General features: G+C 38.7%; 1 protein-coding gene across 2 annotated transcripts in view; it reads right to left on the bottom strand.

The window, feature by feature from the left end:
* KPNA3 (karyopherin subunit alpha 3) overlaps positions 1 to 27,584 on the bottom strand; it is a 97,513-nt gene that overhangs the window by 50,417 nt on the left and 19,512 nt on the right. For both annotated transcript variants that reach the window (XM_010363827.2, XM_030922202.1), the window contains exon 2: positions 127 to 171. In XM_010363827.2, coding sequence (XP_010362129.1) covers positions 127 to 171 — 45 coding nt within the window. The remainder of the gene's footprint in view (positions 1 to 126; positions 172 to 27,584) is intronic.

Below are 27,584 nucleotides of genomic sequence, written 5' to 3'. Positions count from 1 at the left end.
TATCCAGTGATGTGTGATTTTAGGGATGACCACGAATTTGCCACAGTATTTTCATTATTCAAGATACACAGAATTTTAACATCAGAAAAATCTAATTACTTTTCTTTAAATGTAAATCAACCTTACCTTCCGCAGTTCCACTGTCACTTCATTTCTATGTCTTCGCATTGTCTAGAAAAGAAAAATAAAGATTACAGATGTATCCAAATACGGATACTGCTAGTATATAAAGATCTCAACTGGGCGCAGTGGCTCACGCCTATAATCCTAGCACTCTGGGAGGCCGAGGCGGGCAAATCACTTGAGGTCAGGAGTTCAAAACCAGCCTGGCCAACATGGTAAAACCCAGTCTCTACTAAAAACACAAAAAAATGAGCCAGGCGTGGTGGCAGACACCTGTAATCCCAGCTACTTGGGAGGCTGAGGCAGGAGAATTGCTTGAACCCAGGAGGCAGAGGTTGCAGCAAGCCGAGGTGGCGCCAGTGCACTCCAGGCCTGGGAGACAGAGCAAGACTGCATCTCCCCCCCAAAAAAAAAAACTCAAGATATTTGAGTTAGAAGTAATTTAATCTTGGCTGGGCACAGTGGCTCACACCTGTAATCCCAGCACCTTAGGAGGCTGGAGGATCACTTGGGGCCAGGAGTTCAAGACCAGGGCCAACATGGCAAAACCTCATCTTTACTAAAAATACCAAAATTAGCTGGGTGCAGTAGCACGCCCCTGTAGTCCCAGCTACTCCTGAAGGCTGAGGCTCAAGAATCGCTTGAACTTGGGAGACGGAGGTTGAAGTAAGCTGAGATCATGCCACTGCACTTTAGCTTGGGTGACAGAGCTAGACTGTCTCAAAAAATAAATAAATAAAAAAGAAAGAAGAAATGTATAATATCTCAATGACTGACACATCTTATACTTTAAATGATGAGCTACAATTCATTAAAAAGCCAAATTCTGTATCTTACTGGATATCTGTTGGTTAATTTTGTAGAAGGTGGGACTTGGCTGCCTAGGACCCATTTTCCTGCCCTAATTGTACCCAGTGATCTTTGGGGAATTATATCCTTCCCATCCTGAAGTCTTAATGAGACCTAAGTGGCTCACTCTCTCCTAGCTTAAATAGGTCACGAGACTCAACTACACTAACAGAATTATCTCCTCTATAACTCTGAATCTTAAGGAGAAAGGGAAAAAAAGGCACATTAAATTCCAAAGGAAGAATTTTGGACAAGGTAGTAAATAATGCCTATATCCTTGACTCGCTCAATTCCCAGTTCTTCCATTTCTCTACTCACCTTATGAACTACCTTATATTCTTCCAATAAATTATGATTTTGCTTAAGTCAGCCACAGATGGTTTCTGATGCCTGCAATCAATGAATTATATCTCTAATGATTCATATTTTTAAAAAGTAAATTCATTGGCATGGCCTTAAAAACATGAAAATAAAAATAAGTTTGAGACAGATGTTTTGTATCAAAAGGTAAGATATCCTTCTGAGTTTATTAAGAGGTATGCCTTATGAGGAAACACTGAAATAATATATATCTTCCCTCTAACATACTTATCGGGGAAAACCCCACCCCTGATATTCAACATGGGTTCTTTTCTATTTCCCTAAGCGTCGGCTGGTCTGAGAAATAAAGGGAAAGAGTACGAGAGAGAAATTTTAAAGCTGGGTGTTCGGGGGAGACATCACATGTTGGCAGGTTCCGTGATGCCCCCTGAGCCGTAAAACCAGCAAGTTTTTATTAGCGATTTTCAAAAGGGGAGGGAGTGTACTAATAGGGTGTCGATCACAGAGATCACAGGCTTCACAAGGTAATAACAAAACATCACAAAGCAAACGGAGGCAGGGCAAGATCACAGGACCACAGGACGGGGCAAAATTAAACTTGCTAATGAAGTTTCGGGCACACATTGTCATTGATAACATCTTACCAGGAGACAGGGTTTGAGAGCAGACAACCAGTCTGACCAAAATTTATTAGGCGGGAATTTCCTTGTCCTAATAAGCCTGGGAGCGCTTCAGGAGACTGGGGCTTATTTCATCCCTTTGTCTTCAACCGTACAAGACACCCATCCCCAAAGCGGCCATTTTAGAGGCCTACTCTCAGGGGCGCATTCTCTTTCTCAGGGATGTTCCTTGCTGAGAAAAAGAATTCAGCAATATTTGTCCTATTTGCTTTTGAAAGAACAGAAATACAGCTGTGTTCTGCCCAGCTCACCAGCAGTCAGAATTTAAGGTTATCTCCCTTGTTCCCTGAACATTGCTGTTATCCTGTTCTTTTTTCAAGGTGCTCAGATTTCATATTGTTCAAAGACACATGCTCTACAAGCAATTTGTGCAGTTAACACAATCATCACAGGGTCCTGAGGCAACATTCACACTCCTCAGCCTACTAAGATGATGGGATTAAGAGATTAAAGTAAAGACAGGCATAGGAAATCACAAGGGTTATTGATTGGGGAAGTGTTAAGTGTCCATGAAATCTTCACAATTTATGTTCAGAGATTGCAGTAAAGACAGGTGTAAGAAATTATAAAAGTATTAATTTGGGGAACTAATAAATGTCTGTGAAATCTTCACAATTTATGTTCTTTGGCCATGGCTTCAGCCAGTCCCTCTGTTCAGGGTCCCTGACTTCCCGCAACACATACTGATATAATGGATTCTTTTATTATACATATAAGCATGGTTACATCCTTACATTCTTGGAATAAAGGCTATATGGTTACGGTATATTATTCTTTTAATACACTGCCAGATTCAGTATGCTGTATTTTATTTAATAATTTTTGTGATATCTCTTTCTAAAACCACAGTGATCTTCTTAAGGAAAAAAATCTCATAAAATTCAAATTATAAAGTTTGCTAAGTATACTGAAATAATCTAGATATAAACTTACACTTAAATACAGATATATATTAAATATAAACAAAACTGCCAAAACTCAAATTAGTCATATTCATTTCATGTGATGGAATGATACACTGATAAAAACTATTATCCCTGATAAGGTTCAACACTAGAAAGAGCGTTGAATTTAATTCTATACTTAGTATGTTTCTATATTGTGACTTTAGTACTATTAATAGAGAGAATGTCTTATGCATAAATTCATAAAAATGACAATGGATGTTGAACGATCTTCAAATACCAACATTAATGAAGTGTTATTTGATAACTCTATAAGCTATCTTTATTCACTGGAAGATTAGAACTCTACCACTTAAAAATTTTACCTAAATGAGTATTTACTCCAATTGTTCCTATAACTGAAAAGAAAAATATTTTCATTGCAATATTTGCAACACTTAGCTATTTATAAATTATTATAAGATGATGCATAACAAAAAGACCCAGGCAGCATATGTGCTCCAAAATATGATTTTCTGCTCTATCATCTTAATTCACACTAAGGTATTTCTGTATAGAAAGAATTGGTGAGTTAAATTCTGAAGAACCACACTAAATTAGGAAACCACACTTAAGTGGTGATTAATTTAACATTTTAAACACACCTAAACAGGAGTTAGCTCCCAGGTAATAAGTGCTTCAAAAATGAACATCTCAATTTATAGACACTAGTTTGATAATCTACATAAGGAAAGTTGGAAATAGATTTTTACTGCTAAAGTAGAACTGTTATTCAAGATACAGGGATCGACTAGAAATGCAGGCACCTTGATTCTTACTTGTTTGGGGTCTAAGAATCTGGCAGGCCCTACAGCTCAACTTCAGAGAAGTTTCTGTGTCTAGAAACCCCCTTGATCCTGTGTTCCATCTCTTCTTAGAGAACTGTATCACCTAATCCTAGTCAGAACATTATGGTATCTGCTTAGGGCTGAAGTTTTCTTACAAGGTGGTAATCTCCAGTCTAAAAGTATTATACGCATGAAACAAACTGTGTGACTTTTGTGACTGTTTACTAATACATGTTTATATATGTAGAATTCTAAGACTTGTGTATATAACTCATTAATAGCAAAACTTCAAAGGCGAAAGTATCTATTACCCTCACCTATCTCTAATAATTAAAGATCACTTATTCACCCAAAAGAATCATGAGTGTAAATGGCCAAACTCACTTAGGTCAGTTAAGAAGAGGTACTGACTACTATAAATGATGTAAGTGCCTCTGAGTTAGTCTTGACTTATTATGCTCTTTGTTTAAATTAAAGAAAAAGATGGATTCCCTTATATTCTCCCTTATATACTTCCCAAGTGATCTCAACTACCCTCATGTCTGCAACTACTGTTTCATGACCACTCTCAAGTATCTATTTTTAGTCCACTCTCTCTTAAGCTCCTAATCTATAAGTCATTCACCCATTCAACAAAAATTTACGCAATACATTTAAAATACATCGGGCAATGCATTTGCTAACTAGGAAGCAAGTACAGAATTCACATTCTAGCACAGGGATCGGCAAACTATAGCCTGTGTATCAAATCTGGCAGGATGTTTTTGTAGGTCACAACAGGAATGGTTTTTACATCTTTTAAGTGGTTACATTATAAATGATATTAAGTACCTACATCATGCTCTTATTTTTGCCTTTTTGCCCTCAAATGCTAAAATATTTACTATTTGTCCTTTTAAGGAAAAGTTAGCAGGCTAGGTGCAGTGGTTCACACCTGTAATCCCAACACTTCTGGAGGCCAAGGCAGGAGGATCACTTAAGCACAGCCACACTCAGCTGATTTTTCATTTTTTGTAGAGGTAGCATCTCATTGTGCTCATGTGTGCAACTACAGTTTCAGTTACTCAGGGGAGCTGAGATGGAGGACTGCTTAAGCACAGGAAGTCAAGGGTGCAAGGAGCCATGATGGTGCCACTGCATTTCAGCCTAGGCAACAGAGTGAGACCCTGCCTTGGCAAAAAAAAAAAAAAAAAAAAAAGGTTTGCCAACACCTAGTCTAGTGGAAATGAGAGTAATAATGAGTGATAAAAATGTGTTAAGCTGGCCGGGCGCAGTGGCTCACACCTGTAATCCCAGCACTTTGGGAGGCAGAGGCAGGCAGATCACCTGAAGTCAGGAGTTCGAGACCAGCCTGGCCAACATGGTGAAACCCCATCTCTACTAAAAATATCAAAATTAGCCGGGCATGGTGGCACACACCTGTATTCTCAGCTACTCAACAGGCTGAGGCATGAGAATTGCTTGAACCTGGGGAGGCAGAAGTTGCCGTGAGCCAAGAGTGCGCCACTGTACTCCAGCCTGGGCAACAGAGTGAGATTCTGTCTAAAAAAAAAGTATGAAGCTTGAGATAGGAAAGTAAATGTTAAGTTTTATATCAAAAGGAGATATAATCAGAGGGACAGAAAAAGGCTCCCAAAAGAATTAAAATATGTGCATATGTATGTTAGGGTCTGGAAGAGAGATTGTTTTAAGGCTTCAAACTCAGTATGCTTAAAACTAATATGCTTGTTCCCTTCCTAACACCCTCACCAAAAAGATCCCCACATCTCCTCTCCTGTCAATACTAATGCCAGGAAACTGTACCACTATCCAAATAGTTGCAAGAGACCAATCCTGGAAGACTATCCCTGTCTACTCACTCTTTCAGTCCTTTGAAATCAAACAAGTCACCAAAACAGGATTCAAACCTCCCAGCTCCACCGCCACTATCTAAGAGTAAGGCACCATCATCTAATCTGGACTACTAAAATAGCCTAACCAATCTTCTTCCATGCCCTGAATCAATTTTCCACAATGCAGTCAGGGGATTCTCTTTAAAATGCAAAACCTGTGTTATCTTTCTCTCGAATAAGATGTGTCAATGATTTTTTTCATCTCTTGGCATCCCCTGCCCCACCCAAAAAAATGTCATCAGAATAGCCAAACTCAAACTCCACAGACAAAACCTACAAGAGGGCCAGGCACAATGGCTCACGCCTGTAATCCCAGAACTTTGGGAGGCTGAGGCAGGAGTATTGCTTGAGCCCAGAAATTTGAGACCAGCCTGTGCAACACAGTAAGACTCTGTCTCTACAAAAAAATTAAAAATTAGCCAGATGTGGTGGTGTGCACCTGTGGTCCCAGTTCTTCAGGAAGCTGAGGCAAGAAAATGGCTTGAGCCCAGGAGGTCAAGGCTGCAGTGAGCCATGATCACACCACTACACTCCAGCCTGGGTGATACAGACCCTGTCCCCAAAACAAGCAAACAAACAACACCTACAAGGTTGGGAGACAAAGTATTCCAACAAATTCTCAAATACAAGCAGGGTCTGGTTAAATCACCAGCTACAGGACTCATATGGTACCATCATATATGCAGAAGAAAATGGAAGGGCAGAAGTTATGGAGTAATTGAAGACCCTGAGAATAAGAAAACTCCCAAATCATGAATGACTAGAGACTTTGGAAAGGCAACTTGAGAACAGTTGCAAATGGAAGGGATCTTTTGCACACACCAACATTGTAAAGTATGATGGAACTAGACTCAAAATCAAAGAACTAAAGTCCTCTTTCTGGACAATGTCCTACAATGAACAGAGCCAGACCTCAGAAAATAGGATGCCAATGCCACTCCCGTTTAAAAAAAAAAAAAAATCATCTTGTAACATACAACAGAAGAAAAAGATCTTGAGTGGTGAAACTAGAAAGACTATCCGGACCCACTTCTTGCTCTTAAAAGTTCAGGAAAATCTATCAAAAAATGGACAGGAAAGGATTGGCATTGAAGCCCATGCTATCAGAAATGAGAGAATAGGAAACAGAGTGATGCTATTGAAAGCCTACTGAAAAGACATACACACAAAACTGATCAAAAGTATCCTAGAAAATGATAGAAAATGTGAAAGAACATTATCAGTCAGAATTAGAAAAACTCAGAAATGAGGTCCTAGCAATCAAAAAAGGATTAGAAATAAAGGAAAAAATTATTTCAGAAAGGAACCTAGCCAAGAGCAATCGTAAGAGCCAGTATGCAACAGATGATGCTTAAGAGAAACATAGACTATGTAAAGAAAAAAACTGTAATCAGAAATGAAGGTGAAAATTAGCAGGAAGTGACAATAAAGGCACTTAGATTCCAAATTCATATAATAAAGAGTCCTGAAGTAAGAAAACCGAAGCAATGAAACAGAGCAAATACTTAAAACTATAAATCAAGAAAAACTTCCTGAAATTTGAAGACTTGAACTGAAATACTGAAAGTACACCCAAGTACCGGAGGAATCCATCCAGAAAAACCAACACTGAGACATATACAAGTAAAATTAACGGACTTCCAAAAAGAAAATAAAAGAAAAATGCATCTGGACATCAGGCAAAAAATATTGAAAATGTGAATCAAGGACTTTATATCCAGTCAAAGCCACTAAATTTAAAGCATACAAGTGGCAAAATAACTGTTATGAACACAACTCAAGGACTACTGTTTATACGAGCACTTCCTGAAGAATTTAATAGAGAACGGTCACCACACAACCAAAATAACTGGAGAGACACTGATACAAGGTGACTGTGAGCACTGAATTTATTTACCTGTAGAACTAAGGTAGGGATCCCCAATCCCTGGGCCGCGAACTGGTGCCAGTCCATGGCCTACTAGGAGCTGGGCTGCACAGCAGCAGGAAGTGAGCATTAGGGCCTCAGCTCCATCTCCTGTCAGATCAGGGTTGGCATTAGATTCTCATAGGAACACAAACCTTGTTGTGAACTGAGCACGTGAGGGATCTAGGTTGGGTGCTCCTTACGAGAATCTAACGAATGCCTGATGATCTGTGGTGCAACAGTTTCATCCCAAAACCATCCTCCCCCACCAGCCATTCATGGAAAAACTGTCTTCCACGAAAATGGTCCCTGGTGCCATAAAGGTTGGGGACCACTGTTATAAGGGATAAAATACAGTATTTAACTGCTACATGCCCTGACAATGTAGACACAAAATTCAAGAGGAAGACAAAACATGTATGTGAAATACAGAGTAAGTGGGCCGGGTACAGTGGCTCACACCTATAATCCCAGCACTTTGGGAGGCCGAGGCCGGTGGTTCACTTGAGGCCAGGAGTTCCAGACCAGTCTGGCCAACATGGTGAAGCCTCATCTCTACTAAAAATACAAAAAAATAGCCGGGTGTGGTGGTGTGCACCTGTAATCCCAGCTATTCAGGAGGCTGAGGCAGAGAATCACTTGAACCTGGGAGGGGGAGGCTGCAGTGAACCGAGATCACGTCACTGCACTCCAGACTGGGTGACAGAACAAGACTCCATCTCAAGAAAAATAAAAACAAAAAAACAACAAAGTGTACTGATTGCCTTATTAACTATTAACTGGTGAGAAAAGGAAATTGCATCACATCAGATGCTGAAGGAGAGTAGTGCAGAAAAGAGGTCAAGCAGTGCTGAGAAATTTAAAGCACCTAATGCAAACATTAGGAAAGAGAGAAAGTCAAACCAATAATCAAAACTCCCAGCTTCGACAGCCTACAACATAAAAAGCAAAACAAATCGAAAACAAGCAGGAGGAATTAATAAACAGAAATCAATGAAACTAAAAACAAAAAAGTAGAGAAAATTAATGAAACAAAAACCCAGTTCTTCAAAAAAAAAGAAAAATCAGTAAAATTAACACAAGACTGGCCAAAAAAAAAAAAAAAAGAGAGAAAGTGCAGAAATTATAATATTAGAAATGAAAAAGGTACTATCACTACAGACTTTGCAGACATCAAAAGAACAAGGGAAAACTACAAACAATTCTATACACATAAATTTGACAATTTAGATGAAATGGACCACTGCCTCAAAAAGCAAGAACTATCACACCTCATTATGAAATACCTAATTTGAGTAAGTCTGTAACTATTAAGATGATTATATTTATAATTTTAAAACTTCCCTTCAGGGTTTGGATGGTTTAACTAGAGAATTATTCCACATGCCTAAAGAAGAACTAACACCAATTTTACATAATCTCTCCAAAAAACAGATGGGATACACTCTCAATTCACTTTACGAAGCTAATTACAAAATTACCTGATAAGAAAACCAGACAAGACAGCATTAAAAAAAAAAAAGAAGGAGAAGAAAAGAAACTGCAGGCCCATATTCTCAATGACTTCAGATGCAAAAATTCTTATCAAAATATTACCAACTAGAATTGACTATACTACCAGACTTCACTCTAGGGATACAAGGCCGGTTCTGTATTTGAAAATCTATCAATATAAACCATACTAATAGGCTAATGAAGACAAATCAATGATTATATTATTCAATGCAGATAAAAATTTGACAAAATTCAGCATCCATTTACAGTAAAAACACTCAGAAAAATAAAAGCCTAAAGTTAACATTCTAGTGGTGAAAGTCTGAATACTATGTTTCCCTAGATTGAGAACAAGAAAATGGTGTCCATTCTCACCAGTATTATTCAACATAGGAAGTTCTAGCCAGTAAAATAAGGCAAGAAAATAAAGTAAAAGGCATATAGACGCAAAAGAAAGAAAACAATCCTGGCTGGGTGCGGTGGCTCACTCCTGTAATCCCAGCACTATGGTAGGCCGAGGTGGGCGGATCACGAGGTCAAGAGATTGAGACCATCCTGGCTTACATGGTGAAACCCCGTCTCTACTAAAAACACAAAAATTAGCTGGGTGTGGCGCACGCCTGCAGTCCCAGCTACTCGGGAGGCTGAGGCAGGGGAATCGCTTGAACCCGGGAGGCGGAGGTTGCCGTGAGCCAAGATCGTGTCACTGCACTCCAGCCTGGCGACAGAGGGAGACTCCATCTCAAAAATAAAAAATAAAATAAAAAAAAGAAATAAAATAATCCCGTATTTGCAGAAAACATGATTTAAAAATTCCAAGGAATATACCAAACTTTCCAGATCTATTAAGTGAGTTCAACAAGGTCACAGAATACAACATAAAAATCAATTGTATTTCTACATACGAGCAATGAACACGTAAACACTGAAATTAAAAATACAAACAACAGCTGGGTGTGGTGGCTCACGCCTGTAATCCCAGCACTTTGGGAGGCTGGGGCAAGTGGAATGCTTGAGCCCAGAAGTTTGAAATTACCCTGGGCAAAATGGCGAAACCTCATCTCTATAAGAAAAACAAAAAAAATTTAGCTGGGCATGGTGGTATATGCCTGTAGTTCCAGCTATTGGGGAGGGTGAAGTAGGAAGATCTCTTAGCTCAGGCAGTAAATGGAGACTGTGCCACTGCACTCCAGCCAGGGAGACAGAGATAGACCCTGCCTCAAAACAAACAAACAAACAATGGTGGACAATGGCTCAAGTAATCCCAACGCTTTGGGAGGCCAAGGAGGGAGGACTGCTTGAGCCCAGAGGTCAAGACCATACATAGTGAGACTCAGCTTCTACAGAAAATTTAAAAATTAGCCAGGTATGGTGGCAGGTGTTTACTGTCCTAGTTGCCTGGGAGGCAGAGGCAGGAGGACCGCTTGTGCCCAGGAGTTCAAGGCTGCAGTGAACTATGATTGTACCACTGCACTCCAGCCTCAGTGACAGAGCAAGACCCTGTTTCTAGTTTAAAAAAGAAAAAAAATGGAGGGGCATATTGTGTTCATAGGTTGGCAGACTCAACTTGGTAAAGATGTTGATTCTCCTCGTATTGATATGCAGGTTTAATGCAATTCCTATCAAAATCCCAGCAATATATTTTGCAGAGACAGAAAGGATTATTCTAAAATTTATATGGAAAGGCAAAGTAAGTAGAATAGTTAAAACAATTCTGAAAATGAAGAACAAAGTGGAAAGAATAAATCTAGCCAATTTTAAGATATATTACATAGCTACAGTAATAAACATTGTGTGATATCGGTGGAAGAATATACACACTGAAAAGAACAGAGAACCCAAAATAAACCTACACAAATATATCCAACTGATTTTCTACAAAGGTGCAAAAGCAGTTAAACGGAGGACGTCAATGAACTTTTCAGCATACAGTGCTGGACCAGATAGATATTGAAAGACAAAAATATTAACCCTGACTTAAGCCTCACACCTTAAAAAAATTTTTAATTCAAAATAAGTGTGAAACTATAAACTTTTAGGAAAAACCATACGAGATAATTCCTTGGGATCTGGGGCTAGGCAAAGAGTTCTTAAACTTGACCATAAAGGCATGATCCGTAAAAGAAATAGTAAACTAGACCTCATCAAAATAAAAAACTATTTTGCTCTGTGAACACCCACGTAAAGAAGATAAAAAGAGAAGCTAGAGACTAAAAAAAAAAAAAAAAAAAAAAAAAAATCACAAACCACACATCCAAGAAAGTACTAATATCTAGAATTAAAGAACAAAAACAAAAACAACTCTCAAAGCTCAACAGTTAACCAACCAACGGAATTAGAAAATGGACAAAAGAAATGAAAAAATATTTCATGGAAGAGGATATACACATGGCAAACAAGCACATGAAAAGATGTTCAATACTATTAGCCATTAGGGAAATGCAAATTAAAACCACCATGAGATCTTACTGCACATCTAAAATTCAAAGTTGTGATAATATCAAATGCTGGTGAGTGTGGAGAGTTTTCATACATTGCTTGTGGGAATGTAAAATGATAGCATCTTTGGCCATTTCTTAAATTACACAAGTGGCCGGCACGGTGGCTCACGCCTGTAATCCCAGCACTTTGGGAGGCCAAGGCGGGCGAATCACGAGGTCAGGAGATCAAGACTATCCTGGCTAACACAGTGAAATCCCATCTCTACTAAAAAGACAAAAAATTAGCTGGGTGTGGTGGCGGGCGCCTGTAGTCCCAGCTACTCAGGAGGCTGAGGCAGGAGAATGGCGTGAACCCTGGAGGCGGAGTTTGCAGTGAGCTGAGATCGCACCACTGCACTCCAGCCTGGGTGACAGAGTGTGACTCTGTCTCAAAAAAAAAAAAAATAAATAAATAAAGTACACATGTAACAACCACAGGACCCAGCAACCATATGCTGGACATCTATACAAGATAAATGAAAACTTACCTACATACACACACACACACACACACACACCTGTACACAAATGTTTACAACAGCTTTATTCTTAATAGCTACAACCTGGAAACAACCCAGGTATCCTTCACAGCTTAAACTGTGGTACATTCATACGACGGAACACTATATAGCAATTAAAAGGAACAAACTGCTGATACAAGTAACGACTTCAATGAACACAAATATTGTACAAGCATCTTGCAAGATGTTACCACTGGGGAAACTGGAGAAAGGATAAACAGGATCTCTCTGTGTTATATTTTACAACCACATGTGAATCAACAATTACCTCAAAATAAAGGTCAGTTTTTAATAAAAATGTTAAAGGATATACATCAGATGCTGAGGGAGAAGGAGAAGAGAAAGTCACAACTAATTTCAATAATGTACATAATGGGGAATCAATAGAAAATAACTAAGAAGGAGAGGACTAAAGAAAACAAAAACAAAACCACAAACATTCCTAAAGGCCAAAAGTATAATAAAACAGAAAAAATAAAACAGATCACATACAATGACTCTTTTATACACAAATATATAGGTGACGACAAGGAAACTAGGACTTGACTTTAAAACCATGAAAATAAACTGCATATGTATATGACAAAATCAAATTTAACAAGAAAAGCAATCCCTAAAAATAAAGAAATGAACATAAATGTGTATCCATTTGGTAGCATAATCACACTATCCCATGTAACTTTTCAACACAGCAATTTAACCCTGCATCCCCAGTCAATCCTAAAGAGAACTACCAGGAGAGCTCCAAACTGTTCTGAGTAACGCTATTACTGGGTGCAGCGCTGCTGGTATTGTTATTCTGAGACTGTCATGTGTCTATGTGGAATAAAGTAAATGAGTAAAAATGTCATATTCTATTATTCCTGGTGTCAGAAAAAAACAGGAAGTTTGGCCTAGGAGAAAGACAGGTATATGATAGAGGTAGTTCAGTAAAACCTATAGTCCTGAATTTGAACTGGAATATCAATATATGCATTATATGTGTGTGTTTATGCATGCACGTATGTATATAAATACACATATACATATGTATACATATAAATATACACACATACACATATATTTATATACATACGTACACACACAAAATTTTGTTTTAATCCTTCATCTATCCACTCCAAGATGTCTACTTGGAGATGTGTATCTCCAACGCCTAGAAACAATGACCAAATCAGTGAGTGCATAGACAATACTCTCAAAAATACCACCAATAGCAAACAGAGAGAATTGGTTCATTCTGACCAGTGGGCAGAAAAGGTATAAGATAAGCCTGCAATATCTTAACCAAATATCAAAGATATTTACAAGACTAGAGTCTTGTAAAAACGACTCAGGAGCTAACATGAAGAGGCTCCAAATGTTCAAAGACAGTATAATTATAATCAATTATCAATAAGACAATGAATTCAAATACACATAGATTTCAATCTGTAAATCCAGGAAATAAAAATAAAAACCCAAACAACTAAATGGTCATCATTGAAGGATGATAATGAACTACCTCATTATTTTGAAAACTGATAAGGGGAGAGAATCAAGCATTCATTTCACTGTTTCTAAACAAATTTTATCATGGGGTAATTTAACCAATTAATAGATGAGGGGAAGTCTTCTCTTAATAGATGTAGTCTAGCTCAGCTGTTACCAAACTTTTTGGCACCAGGGACCGGTTTCACAGAAGACAATTTTTCCATGGACTAGGAAGTAGAACAGGTGGTTTCAGGATGATTCAAGTACATGACATTTATTGTGCACTTTATCCATTATTATTATATTCTAATATGAAATAATTATACAACTCACCATAATGTACAATCAGTGGGAGGCCTGAGCTTGTTTTCCTGCAACTAGAGGTCCCATCTGGGGATGATGGGAGATGGTGACAGATCATCAGGCATTAGATTCTCATAAGACGCATGCAACCTAGATCACTCACATGCATAGTTCACAGCAGGGTTTGTGCTCCTTTGAGAATCGAATGCAGCTGCTGATCTGACAGGAAGTGGAGCTCGGGTGGTAATGCAAGCAATGAGGAGCAGCTGCAAATACAGATGAAGCTTCACTTGCTTGCCTGCTGCCTACCTCCTACTGTGCAGCCCAGTTCCTAACAGGCCACCGACTGGTAGTGGTCCAGGGCTGGGGACCCCTGGTCTAGCTTAAAGAAGGAATGACAGATTAGCACCATTTTATAAATCCTAGTAAATAACAGACTTAGACAATGTTCCTCAGTGGTTGTCAACATAACAGAAAGAGACAGTCAGACACTATGTGCCTTTCCGATGGAAGAGAAAACCATCACATATGATGCAGTCTTGTTCCCCAATTCCCCCAAATAATCAGAATCTGATAAAGCCTCTAGATTCCACTTTGAATTTACAGGAAAGACAGAGGGCCAATATACATGTCAAGAGACACAATAAAATGTAAAATCCAGCCGGGCGCAGTGGCTCATGCCTGTAATCCCAGCAATTCAAGCAGAGTGCTTGAGCTCAAGAGTTCAAGACCAGCCTGGGCAACATGATGAAATGCCATCTCTACTAAAAATACAAAAAACAACTCAGCCAGGAATGGTGGTACATGCCTGTGATTCCAGCTACCCAGGAGGCTGAGGTGGGAGGATTGCTTGAGCTCAGGAGGCAGAAGTTGCAGTGAGCCAAGATCACAGCACTGCACTCCAGTCTGGGTGACAGAATGAGATCCCATCTCAAAAAAAAAAAAAGTAAAATTCAGATTATGAGAACCTCTACGCCTAGTTTCTCCAACAATAAAGTGCATAGAAAAAGACAAAGATGGTGAGGTTAAGAGACCATAAATTAAAAAGGAGACTTTGAACTCGTATCAATCAATCATCACAATGTGTGGACCTTGTGATGGTGGATTCCAGGTGTCAACCTGACTGGATTAAGGAATACCCAGAAAGCTGGTAAAAGCACTGATTATCCTCAGTGGTTCAGAAGGCACTGAGCTCGTCCCTCTTCTGCTGAAAGGAAAACCCAGGCGGTCAGGCATTTGATGAGATTGACTGGGCTGTCCCAGTGCCTGTGAGGGTATTTCCTGAAGAGACTGGCATTTGACTTAGTAGACCGATAGGGGAAGTTTCACTCTCAATGTGGGTGGGCAGCATTCAATAAGCTGGGGGCCCAGACGGAACAAAAAGAGGAGCAAAGAGTAATTTTTGCTTTCAGAACTCCAGGTTCTATGGCCTTCGGATTCCGGGACTCGAACCAGCACTGCCGCCCTTTCTCCCCATGATCACATGAGCAAGTGTCATAATGGTATCATGTCTTTAAAAAGAATTCCTATATTTTAAATAACACACGTATTCTTAATAACAAAAAAAGTTAAAGGACAGAAACAGTATATGTTACTTCTCTGAAAGACCTCATACTTTGGGAGGTTACCTGCTCTACTACAACTGGATCCTGGCTATTAACAGAAAAAAATATTTTTTAATGCATTGCTGATGTCATATAAGTAGTAAAGAGGAGGAGAGATCAGTCAAGTTGAACTTAAGGGAGAAGTCATAAAAGGTAATTAAGTGAAATGAAAACTATGAGGGTAGCTGCCTAATTTATACTGGGAACAGAAATAAAGTCCTGACCCCTGATGACAGGCTGGAGAGTTAAACCTAAATTAACACTTAGGTTATACAATAAAAAATAACTACAGCAAGTATTTCAGGAACAGAAAAATGGAACTAAAATATATCAGCAAGCCAGAAGAAATGATCAGAAATGACCAGATCTGAAAAATAAAAAAAGAATAAAACAGAACTTTGAGATATGAAAAAATAATTATTAAGTGAGACATATAACCAACAATAAGAACTCAATAGATGGTTTTTACAGCAAATTTAAAGTAGTTTAAGAGATTCTATGAACTTTAAGACAGGTCAGAAGAAACTGCCAATCATGAAATAAAAGAGGGCCAAAGACGATAAATACAGAAGAGAGGGTAAGAAACATAGAGGATACAAAAAATACAAAACAGTGTTTGTTTGGGTTCCTCAAGACAGAGGTAACTGTTGAAGAGATAATAGCTAAGAATTTTCCAGAACTGATAAAAAACAATACCACAGATTCAAGACATCCAGCAAACTGCAAATGGGAAAATAAAAAGATTTCTTTACCCAGGGGGAAAATATCCTAGAAGGAGCCAGCGAAAAACAGATTATCTTCAAAAAGCAACAGACTAAAAACTGGCCAGGCACGGTGCCTCACACCCGTAATCCCAGCACTTTGGGAGGTCTGGGTAGGCAGATCACCTGAGGTCAGCAGTTCAAGACCAGCCTGGCCAACTTGGCAAAATCCCGTTTCTACTAAAAATACAAAAATTAGCCAGGCAAGGTGGTGGGCACCAGCAATCCCAGCACTTTGGGAGGCTGAGGTGGGAGGAGCGCTTAAGCCCAGAAGTTCAAGAACAGGCTAGGCAACATAATGAGACATCTCTACAAAAAGAAAAAAAATTAGCTGGGTGTGGTGCTGAGCACCTGGAGTCTCAGCTACTCCGGAGGCTGAGATGGAAGGATCACTTGAGCCCAAGAGGTTGAGGCTGTGGTGAGCCGTGGTGGTCCCATTGCACTCCAGTCTGGGCAACAGAGACTCTGTCTCAAAAAAAAAAAAAAAAAAAAGAGTCAGTTTGTCAGGTTTTAGTCTGTTGGTTTTTTTTTTTTTTTTTTTTTTTTTTTTTGAGACAGAATCTCGCTCTTCCTGTTTTTGTTTCCTTCTTACACAGTCCTCATACTTCATCAACTCTAACTCTTGTACTTCTATCCTGTTGCCCTGGTGAAAAATTAACCCTGGGTTGTTTCAATTCTCACTCCAAAAGCTGAGTTGCTAAGTGTTGCAAGAGAAAAAACAAATTACTCAACCTCCATTATAGGTATAACAAATTCTAGGTCTCTAACCTCAATTAAGCTCTCAATGCTTACTGTTTAGAAATCTTTCCAGGCTTTCCTAGTTAGATTTTGCACAAAAAGCTACTGCTCAAGCCCCCTTCCAAATCCTCCTTCCTCTCAGTAGAAGACCAGGCCTCATATTTACTGAGAAAACATAAACTATCAGATAGTAGCACTCCCTCAACTTCCTAATGTGCACATCTAAATCTCCTCCCCATTCCCAACATCCCTGTCTCCTTTCATCCTGTCACAATGACAGTGCAAGAGGTGGCTGGTTGTGCAGTGAATCTAATATCCTCTCATCAACTGTCCCCTTGCTTCACCAATTATCCATCTCCTCTCCCCCATCTTTCAAGTATTCTATTTCCCATATCATGAGCATGCCCATGTCTTTCATTAAAAAAAAAAAAAAAAGCCCTTTCTCAACCTACATTTTTACATTTTCTTCTAACTAGTTACTGTTCTCTTTCGCCATAATTTTTGAAATCGTCTAGACTGCCCTCATTTCTACTTATTTAGTCCACTCCATCCAAAATTCCATTGGCACTGCTCTTGCCAACATTATCAGCAACCTTCTATTCATGGAACACAATCCTTAATTACACGGTATCTTTGCAGGAGAACACTTCATTCATTTTTATCTCCTTGACTTCCATAATACCACATTCCTGGTTTTCCTCCTCTTTCATCTTCCTCCTTCATCTATCCATGTTGCTCTTCCTAAGGTTCTGCCTATTCATCTCGTTACTCTACAAACCCTTTCTAGGTTATCATATATATCTCCATGGCTTCAATTACCAATTACATATTAATAACTCTGGATAATCCAGATTTGTTTCCTGATGAATTCTGAATTGTGCAGTAATATGTAACTTTTCCATGTTATAAACAGTATATAAGGAAAAATCTAGTTAATCTTTAAATATAGAAAAATATTTGTATCTGGCATCTAAAACAGTACTATTCATTATTTTGCTCACCTGTATATATTCTAGGTTATGATTAATCAGTACATCAAAGTGGAACCATTACCTTTTTTGTCATAACAGCTTTGAGATATAATTCACTTACCAAACAATTCACCTAAACTAAACAATTCAATAGTTTTTAGTATATTTCAATGAGTTATACAACTATTAACACAATCAATTTTATCATATTTCCTTTTCTGAGATGAGGTCTCACTACATTGCCCAAGCTGGTCTCAAACTCCTGGGCTCAAGTGATCCTCCCACCTATGCCTCCCAAAGTGAGCCACCGCGCCTGGCCTATATTTGCATCACTACATAAAGAAACCTTTCTTTTTTTTTTTTTTTTTTTTGAGGCGGAGTCTCGCTCTGTCACCCAGGCTGGAGTGCAGTGGCGCAATCTCGGCTCACTGCAAGCTCTGCCTCCCGGGTTCACGCCATTCTCCTGCCTCAGCCTCCCGAGTAGCTGGGACTACAGTGCCTGCCACCACACCCGGCTAATTTTTTGTATTTTTAGTAGAGAGGGGGTTTCATCCGTGTTAGCAAGGATGGTCTTGATCTCCTGACCTAGTGATCCGCCCGCCTCGGCCTCCCAAAGTGCTGGGATTACAGGCGTGAGCCACCGCGCCCGGCCATAAAGAAATCTTTTATCCTTTAGCGGTCACTTCCCATTCCACCCAGCTCCCCACCTCAGTCTTACAAAACCATTAATCTACTTTTTGTCTCTATAGATTTGAAAATGCTGACATAAAATGTCGTATGTCAGATGTGAATCACCCCTCCAACTATAGCTCCCTTTAGACAGCATCCTTTAAGTAAACTGCTATATTTCTAAGTAAACAGATTTTGGTGTGTTCTGCAAGTCCCACAGCCTTGGGAATCTAAGCAGCTTAAAATTTCAAGCCCGGATCTCTCTCCTGAACTAAAGTATCTCCTGGATCACTCCCCAGAAAACCCCACATGTTCCTTAAGACATTCAAAACTGAGTTCATTTTCCTCACTGGTCTTACTTAATTTACTGTTTTTACCTTATCTCTAGATAACAGCACTCTCTAAAAGTGGGATATTCAACTACCTCAAAGAGTAGTTCCAGGCTGGGCGCGGTGGCTCAAGCCTGTAATCCCAGCACTTCGGGAGGCTGAGACGGGCGGATCACGAGGTCAGGAGATCGAGACCATCCTGGCTAACACGGTGAAACCCCGTCTCTACTAAAAATACAAAAACTAGCCGGGCGAGGTGGCGGGCGCCTGTAGTCCCAGCTACTCGGGAGGCTGAGGCAGGAGAATGGCGTAAACCCGGGAGGCGGAGCTTGCAGTGAGCTGAGATCCGGCCACTGCACTCCAGTCCCGGCGACAGAGCGAGACTCCGCCTCAAAAAAAAAAAAAAAAAAAAAAAAAAAAGTAGCTCCAATAATTAAATAAAATAGACATTAATAAAAGCAGCTCGTGTTACCACGCAGGCAGTCATCAATGTTTGTTTCCCTTTTCTGTTTACAGGTTGTAAATCTCCGTTTCCAATATTAAATGCCATTACTTCTCCTGTCCATTGAGGTTTTAACATCAATGATTTATTTTTCACTTCTAGCAAAATAGTTTATTTTTGTAGTACTTTTTACTTCTTAATGTTTTTAGGTCCTTCTTAAAATGATTCAATCATCTTAAAAATATTTATTTTATAGTCTTTCTCTGATGACCTCTATTGCTGAATTTCTCAGGAGACATAAGACTGATGTTTTTGGTGTTTGTATTATCTGTGATATATTTCTTCCTGTGTTTTATAATTTTGGATTATGAACCTGTTCTCTTCCTGTGCTAGTGAGACCACCAAAAATTTGAAACATTTAGCCTCTCTATAGTAGTAACCAAAAATCAAATAACTTAGAATCTAAATACCAGAAATTATATTAAATTTGCTATTTGAATGGCATCCTCTCTGGAAGATAAGCATTATTTTGGTCTAAAAAGTCTTGTCTAGTATGGGAAATTAAGAATAAATAGGAAACTTCAAACTTCCTTCTCTATCCAGTCCCACTGGTCTGCTAGTTACAGTTTAAAAAGATATGGCAGGAGGTGGAGAAATTTATTAATAAACCTAACATCAAAAATTAAAGCCTGTTTTACCCTTCCAAAAAAGCCTATTCTTACTCCATTGCAGACAGAACATTCCATTACATTAATATTACAAGATTATCAACTAGAATTTTTTTAAAAAATTAAGAAGGCAGTGAGATTTTTCACTTTACAAAGAACTGAAATGGGATTCCTTTTTTTTCCTCTTTACAGAGGTAATCAAGTTAGGATTTTTTTTTTTCTTTTTTTTTTTAAGTTCTGACCGGAAAAAGGACTGAAAGTATAGGTTTAGGACTAAACACAAGACATTATGTTCCAAGAGTTTAAAATTTTAGAGCAATACCATCAAATAATTTAATGCAAGAATAACATCAATTAGGCCGGGCGCAGTGGCTCACACCTGTAATCCCAGCACTTTGGGAGGCCAAGGTGGGCGGATCACTTGAGGTCAGGAGTTCCAAGACCAGCCCGGCCAACATGGTGAAACCCCGTCTCTACTAAAAACACAAAAATTAGCCGGGCGTGGTGGCCAGCACCTGCAGTCCCAGCTACTCAGGACGCTGAGGTAGGAGAATTGCTTGAATCCAGTAGGTGGAGGTTGCAGTGAGCCGAGATCACGCCACTGCACTCCAGCCTGGCGACAGAGCAAGACTCCGTCTCAAAAAACAAAAAAAGAATAATATCAATTAAATTAGAATAAAAAGAACTATTACAAATTATATTTTTATCATCTTGATTGTGGTGATGGTTTCATCAGTGTATATATGTGTGTGAAAGAGTATCAAACTGTGTACAGTTTAAAGCTTCTTTAAAAAATAATGTGATTCAAATTTCAAAAAAATCTATTCCTATGTACCTTCTTAGGTATTAAAGCCACAAGAGTTATACAATGGAAAGACCATATTAGTGGCTCTGTCACTAACTAGCTATGTGATCCTGGACATACTACTTAACCTATCTGAACCCCAGAGTCCCCACTTAAGAAACAAGGATATCACACTCTCTCTCTGGGACAGTATGGCAAAAGTGCCTTCCATAACAAGTCCTTACAGAACATCTACAAAATATGACTTGTTTACTGCACAAAGTATACCTATACAAACCATTCATTAAAACCTATGCTTTATTACTAAGTTACAATGTGAGTACCAACAACAAATAAATCTACCTTACGTAGTCCAAAATGTACATACCACTATTATATTTTTTCATCTTTCTACTTTCAACCTGTGTCTTTGTATTTAAAATGCTGCTACACAATATCAGCACTTTGGGAGGCCAAAGCAGGCAGATCACGAGGTCAGGAATTTAAGATCAGCCTGCCCAACATAGTGAAACCCCTAAAATACAAATACAAAAAATTAGCTACTAAAAACACAATACAAAACTTTTTTTACTAAAATACCAAAAATTAGCCGGGCATGGTGGCAGATGCCTGTAATCCCAGCTACTCAGGAGGCTGAGGCAGGAGAATCACTTGAACCTGGGAGGCTGAGGTTGCAGTGAGCCGAGATCATGCCATTGCACTCCAGCCTGGGCGACACCGAGAGACTCTGTCTCAAAAAAAAAAAATGGTGCTACAGAGAAGTCAATGTGCACTGTAACCAAAATGCACTACATAGTGCAAAATGTATTTAAAATGGACAGTATGCAGTTGGGTCTTGCTTCTTAATCCAGTCTGACAATCTCTGCCTTTTAATTGGGGTGCTTTAGTCAATTTAAATGTAAGGTAATGATTGATATTGTTGGAATCGGGCATTTCATTATGGTATTTTTGTTTTTTATCAACTCATTTGTTTTTTATTTCTCTGTTTCTGCCAGCCTGTCTTCATTTGGGTTAACAAATTTTTTTTTCTCTAGCATTCCATTAGATATTCCTCTCTTGGCATTTAGGTTCACCTTTTAATTTTGAGATCACTCACTAGGGATCACAACTGTGACTTTAACTTAATCTATTAGGAGTTAATGTTCTACCTACTAAATGTCAAGAACCCAGCTTGTGTGACACACACACATGTACCACACATGCCACCACTGCATGCATAGTATTTAAAAACTGCCAAGAATTTGGACAGATCTTATATGAGAATTTTTGGACTCACTTTTTTTTCTAGCTGCCTCTCTTCCAGGATTTACCGACTAAGTTTCTTGCTGTTCTGTTAGCCCAGAACTCTGTACTCTTACATTTCATGTAAATAAGGCTGTGGTATTCTTCACCAAGTAGAAGGAGGATTACAGAGCACCCTCAGACAAAAACCTACCAACTCATAAATTTCACAAGATAGTTATGTTTTAAGAATAGGCTCTCCTCCAGCTTCTGTCTGCTTTTGATCACTCTCCAGTACCTTTAAAGAAAAATTAATATATTTTGTCCAGATATTATCATTGTTATCTATGGGAAGGTAACTCTACAGTATTACACCATTACTAGAAGCCAGAATGCCATGCTACTTTTACTACATAAACTCCATTCTGAAAATGCCTTCCTTAGGTAATTTATGCTACTATTAGGTATATTTTTCCTTTTTTCTTTTAGTAGCAGCTTTATTCAGATATAATGCCCATGCCATAAAATTTATCCGAAAAGGACAAGTTCCATGGTTTCTAGTACAGAGTTGCGTAACCATCACCACTACCTTAGAACATTCTCATCATCACAAAAAGAAATCACATATTCTTTATAGTATTCATTCCCCATGCTCCTTCCCATAACCCCTGGAAATCACTAATCTACTTTCTGTATCTATGGATTTGATTGCCCAGACATTTCATATAAATGGAATCATATAATATGTGGACTTTCATGTCTGGCTTCTTCACTTAGCATGTTTTTGAGATTCATCCATGCCGTAGCTAGTATAAATACTTTACTCCTTTTTATTGCTGAATAATATTCCACTGTATGGACATACCCCATTTTATCTACCTATTCTTCCATTCAAGGACATTTGGGTTGTTTCCACTTTGGGGATATTATGATAATGCTATAACAAGCATTTGTGTACATGTTTTTCATCTCTTGAACACATATCTAAAAATAAAATTGCTAAGTGATATGAGAACTCTATGATTAACATTTCGAACTGCTAAACTATTTTCTAAAGTTGCTGCACATGCTACCAGAAGTGTATGAGAGTTCCAATTTCTACTTATCCTTCCCAATGCTATTATTTGTTTGATTTTAGCCATTTTAGTGTATGTGAAATGGTATCTCTTGCTTTTGATTTGCATTTCCCTAATGACTAATAACATTAAGCATCTTTCCGTGTGTTTGTTGGTCATTTGTATGCCTTCTTCAAGGAACTGTTCAAGTCTTCGCCCATTTTTAAACTAGATTGTCTTTGTATTGTTCAGTTGTAGTTCTTTACAAATTCTGAAGGTTAAGTAGTATATTTATCAGATGTATGATTTGCAATTTTTTCCTCCCATTTGCGGGCTGCTTTTCTCCTTTCTTGTTTTTGGAGACAGGGTCTCGCTCTGATGCCCATGTTGGAGTGCAGGAGCGTGATTACCACTCACTGCAGCCCCAACTTCCTGGGCCCCAGTGATCCTCCCACCTCAGCCTCCCAAGTAGCTTGGACTACAGATGTGCTCCACTACACCAGGAAAATTTTTAAATGTTTTATAAAGACGCGGTCTCACTACACTGCTTAGACTGGTCTCAAACTCCCTCAGGCGATTCTCCCACCTTGGCCTCCCAAAGTGCTGGGATTACAGGTGTGAGCGAGCCACCATGCCTGGCCACTTTTCTACTTCCTTAATGACGTATTTTGAAGTACAAAATATTTTAATTTTGATAAAGTCCAATTTACCTATATTTCCTCTTGTCACTTGTGCTTTTAAGGTGGTACTATGAAACCAGCACCAAGGTTACAAAGATCTATACAGATGTTTTCTTCTGAGAAGTTTACACATTTTTAATTTTTACATGTATATCTTTAATCAACTTTGAGTTGGTTTTTCATACTGTGTGAGGTAAGGGTCCAATATTCTCTTGTATGTGGATAGTCATTTGTTCCATTTGTTGAAAAAAGAAAACCAAAACTATTATTTCCTTGTTGTACTGTTTTGCCACCCTTGTTGAAAATCAATTGACCTACCCACCTACCAAAAAAAAAGAAAGAAGAAAGAAAAAAAAACCCCCAAAAATATAACTGGTAAATGTGAAAGTTTATTTCTGGACTCTCAATTCTATTCCATTGGTCCATATGTCTATCCTTATGCCAGTACCACACAGTCTTAATTACTATAGGTTTGCTTGTTCTGTAAATTCTGAAATTGCTAAATATGAGTCCTTCAACTTAGTTCTTATTTTTCAAGTTTTGCTTTGGTTATTCAGGGTCCTTTGCAATTCCATACAAATTTCAGAATCAACTTATTTCAAGAAGAAAAAGGAGAAGGAGGAGGAGGAGGAGGAGGAAGAGGAGAAGGAGGAAGAAGAAAGAAGAAGAGGAGAAAAAGAAAAAAGAAAAGAATCGAAAAAAAGAAAAAAGGCAAGTCAGCTTGGATTTTATGGGAAATTGCATTGAATCTCTTAGGTCATTTGGGGAATATTGCAGGTTAACAATAACTCTTCCAATCCATGAACATGAAATATATTCCCATTTACTTAGATCTTTCTTTCAATGAAGTTGTAGTTTTCAGCGCACAAGTCATAAACTTTCAGTAAGCAATGAATTCCTGATAAAGAAAAAAAAGTCTTACACTTTTGCTGAATTTATTCCTATTTTATTCTTTGTAATGCTGTTGTAACAAAATTGTTATTTTGTTTTTTAAGACAGGGTCTCACTCTGTCACCCCTGCTGGAGTGCAGTGGCGCAATCGCCATTCACTGCAGCCTCAACATCTCCAGCTCAAGTGATCCTCCCTCCTCTGCTCCCAAGTAGCTGGGACTACAGGCATGTGATACCACACCCAGCTTTTTACATTTTTTATTTTTGAGACAGGGTCTCACTCTGTTGCTTATCCAGTCTCACCCAGGCTGGAGGTTCTATTGCTCATCATAGTAACACAATTATAATTCACTGCGGTCTTGACTTCCCAAGCTCAAGCGATCCTCCCAACTTAGCCTCTAGAGTAGGTGGGACTACCGGTACACACCACCAGACTAGGCTAATTTTGGTATTTTTTTTGTAGTGATGGGATCTAGCCATGTTGCCCAGGCTGGTCTTGAATTCCTGGGCTCAGGCAACCCACCTGTTTCAGCCTCCCAAATTTTGGGGATTATAGGCATGAGCCACCACATCTGGCCTGTTTTAATTTTTAGATTGCCCATTGCTGGTATACTAAAATACAATTGATTTTACATACTGATCTTGTATCCTGCAACCTTGCTGAAAACATTTATTAGCTCTAATAGTTTTTTTTTTTTTTTTTTTTTTTTTTTTTGAGGCGGAGTCTCGCTCTGTCACCCGGGCTGGAGTGCAGTGGCCCGATCTCAGCTCACTGCAAGCTCCGCCTCCCGAGTTTACGCCATTCTCCTGCCTCAGCCTCCCGAGTAGCTGGGACTACAGGCGCCCACCACCTCGCCCGGCTAGTTTTTGTATTTTTTTTTTAAAGTGAGTTCTTTAGGATTTTCTATCCAGAAGATCACATTTGCAAACAGTGAGTTTTAATTCCTATTTTCCAACCTGGTTATCTTTTATTTTGTTTTCTTGCCTAATTAATTGTGTTGGCTAGAAAATCCAGTACAATACTGAATAGGAACAACAACAATGAATACCGTTGTCTTATTCCTGATCTCAGGGGAAAGCTTTACATTTACACCATTAATATGATGTAAGCTGTGGATTTTTCAGATGCTCTTCAACTTCATCAACAGAATGTAAAGAATGCAAAATAAAATGATAGTAAGAGACCTCTACACACTTAGTAAAATGATGAAAATTTAAAAGAATGGCAAAACCAAGTATTGGTGAGGATGTGGAACAAGTAGAATTCACGTACTGTTGGTGAATGTAAAATAGTACAACCACCTTGGAAAAGAATTTCAAAGTTTCTAAATACTGTTGGGCCAGGCACAGTGGCTCACACCTGTAATCCCAGCACTCTGGGAGGCCGAGGCAGGTAGATCACCTGAGGTCAGGAGTTCCAGACCAGCTTGGCCAACATGGTGAAACCCCATCTCTACTAAAAATACCAAAATCAGCAGGGCATGGTGGCACACGTCTGTAATCTCAGATACTCAGGAGGCTGATGCAGGAGAATTGTTTGAACCCAAGAGGCAGAGGTTGCAGTGAGCCGAGATCGTGCCATTCCACTTCAGCTGGGGTGACAAAAGCAAAACTCTGTCTCAAAATAAATAAATACAGTTAAATACACACTTATATGACCCAGCCATTCTATTCCTAGGTATTGATCCAACAGAGAAACACACAGACTTATATTGATCCAAAAGACAAATACATAGCTTTATAAACAAATATTCACAGCAGTCTTACTTATAGTTGCCAAAAACTAGAAACAACTCAAATGGCCAACAGTAGGTAAATGGCCTATTGTTGTGATACATTCATGTAATGAATATGAGTCAGCAATTAAGAATGAACTTTAGGCACACAAAATATTAATGTTAATATTAAATTTTTTAAAAGTCAGACACAAAAGGAGTATGTATTGTGATCACATTTAAACGAAATTCTGGAAAAGGCAAACTGTTCAATGAAAGAAAGCAGATTAATATTTGCCTAAGGGTGAGGGACAGGAAGGGGTTACTACAAAGAGCTATGGGGGAACTTTTGGGAAGACAGAAATACTTATATTTTGATTGCAATAGTGGTTACAAGGGGGTAATCATTTGTCAAAATTCATCATGCTAAATACTGATGTGTACTACTTCTGTAATTTTTTAATGTTAATTATTCTGAGAAGTACTTAAATTATTTAAAGCCCTTTCTAGATTAGTCTGCCTCAGAGATTATTTTTTCTATGATTTAATTACCAATGTCCTAATTTTTTATCCTATTAATACCATATTATGCCCTTGGACCTGTGTTGCTTATCAACACTTGGGGCAGCTGATAAATATTCCCTGTAATTAAAAAAAATTGTAAGCAGTCAAAAACTAATAAACCTTTAAGAGTGCTATAAATAAGTAAAATTTACAATAAAATTTACATGACACCTATTTTAATGTTTTGTTCATTTTATGTTCCAATGATTATTAGGACTAAGTGGTGAGTTCATGTAAAAATGACTTTACAGTAGTTATAAAACCAAACTTACACTGCTGAAGTCTACTAGGCAGAGGAACTGAACAAGAAGAGCAGGAAGGGGCTATATATTTTCTGAAGGTCCCTGAAACACCTCTAGGCACTACATAACTCCTACCTCACCAAAAGAAAAAAGAAAGGAAGAAGTAACCACATTCTGAAAGTCTATAGCACCAAGACTAACCCATTCATAGTCATCTTTTTGAGATAGGTCTCGCTCTGTCACCCAGTCTGGAGTGGAGTAGTGATCACGGCTTGCTGCAGCCTCAACCTCCCAGACTCAGGGGATCCTCCCACTTCAACCTCCCAAGTTGCTGGGACCACAGGTGTGCGCCACTAAACCCAGGCTAATTTTTTTTTTTTTTTTAAGGGACAAGGTTTTGCCATATTGCCCAGGCTAGTCTCAAACTCCTGGGATCAAGTGATCCCCTGCCTCAGCCT

Source organism: Rhinopithecus roxellana, chromosome 18 (assembly GCF_007565055.1).
Source record: "Rhinopithecus roxellana isolate Shanxi Qingling chromosome 18, ASM756505v1, whole genome shotgun sequence".
Taxonomy (NCBI): Eukaryota; Metazoa; Chordata; class Mammalia; order Primates; family Cercopithecidae; genus Rhinopithecus; species Rhinopithecus roxellana.
This window is presented reverse-complemented; position numbering and strand designations above follow the sequence as displayed.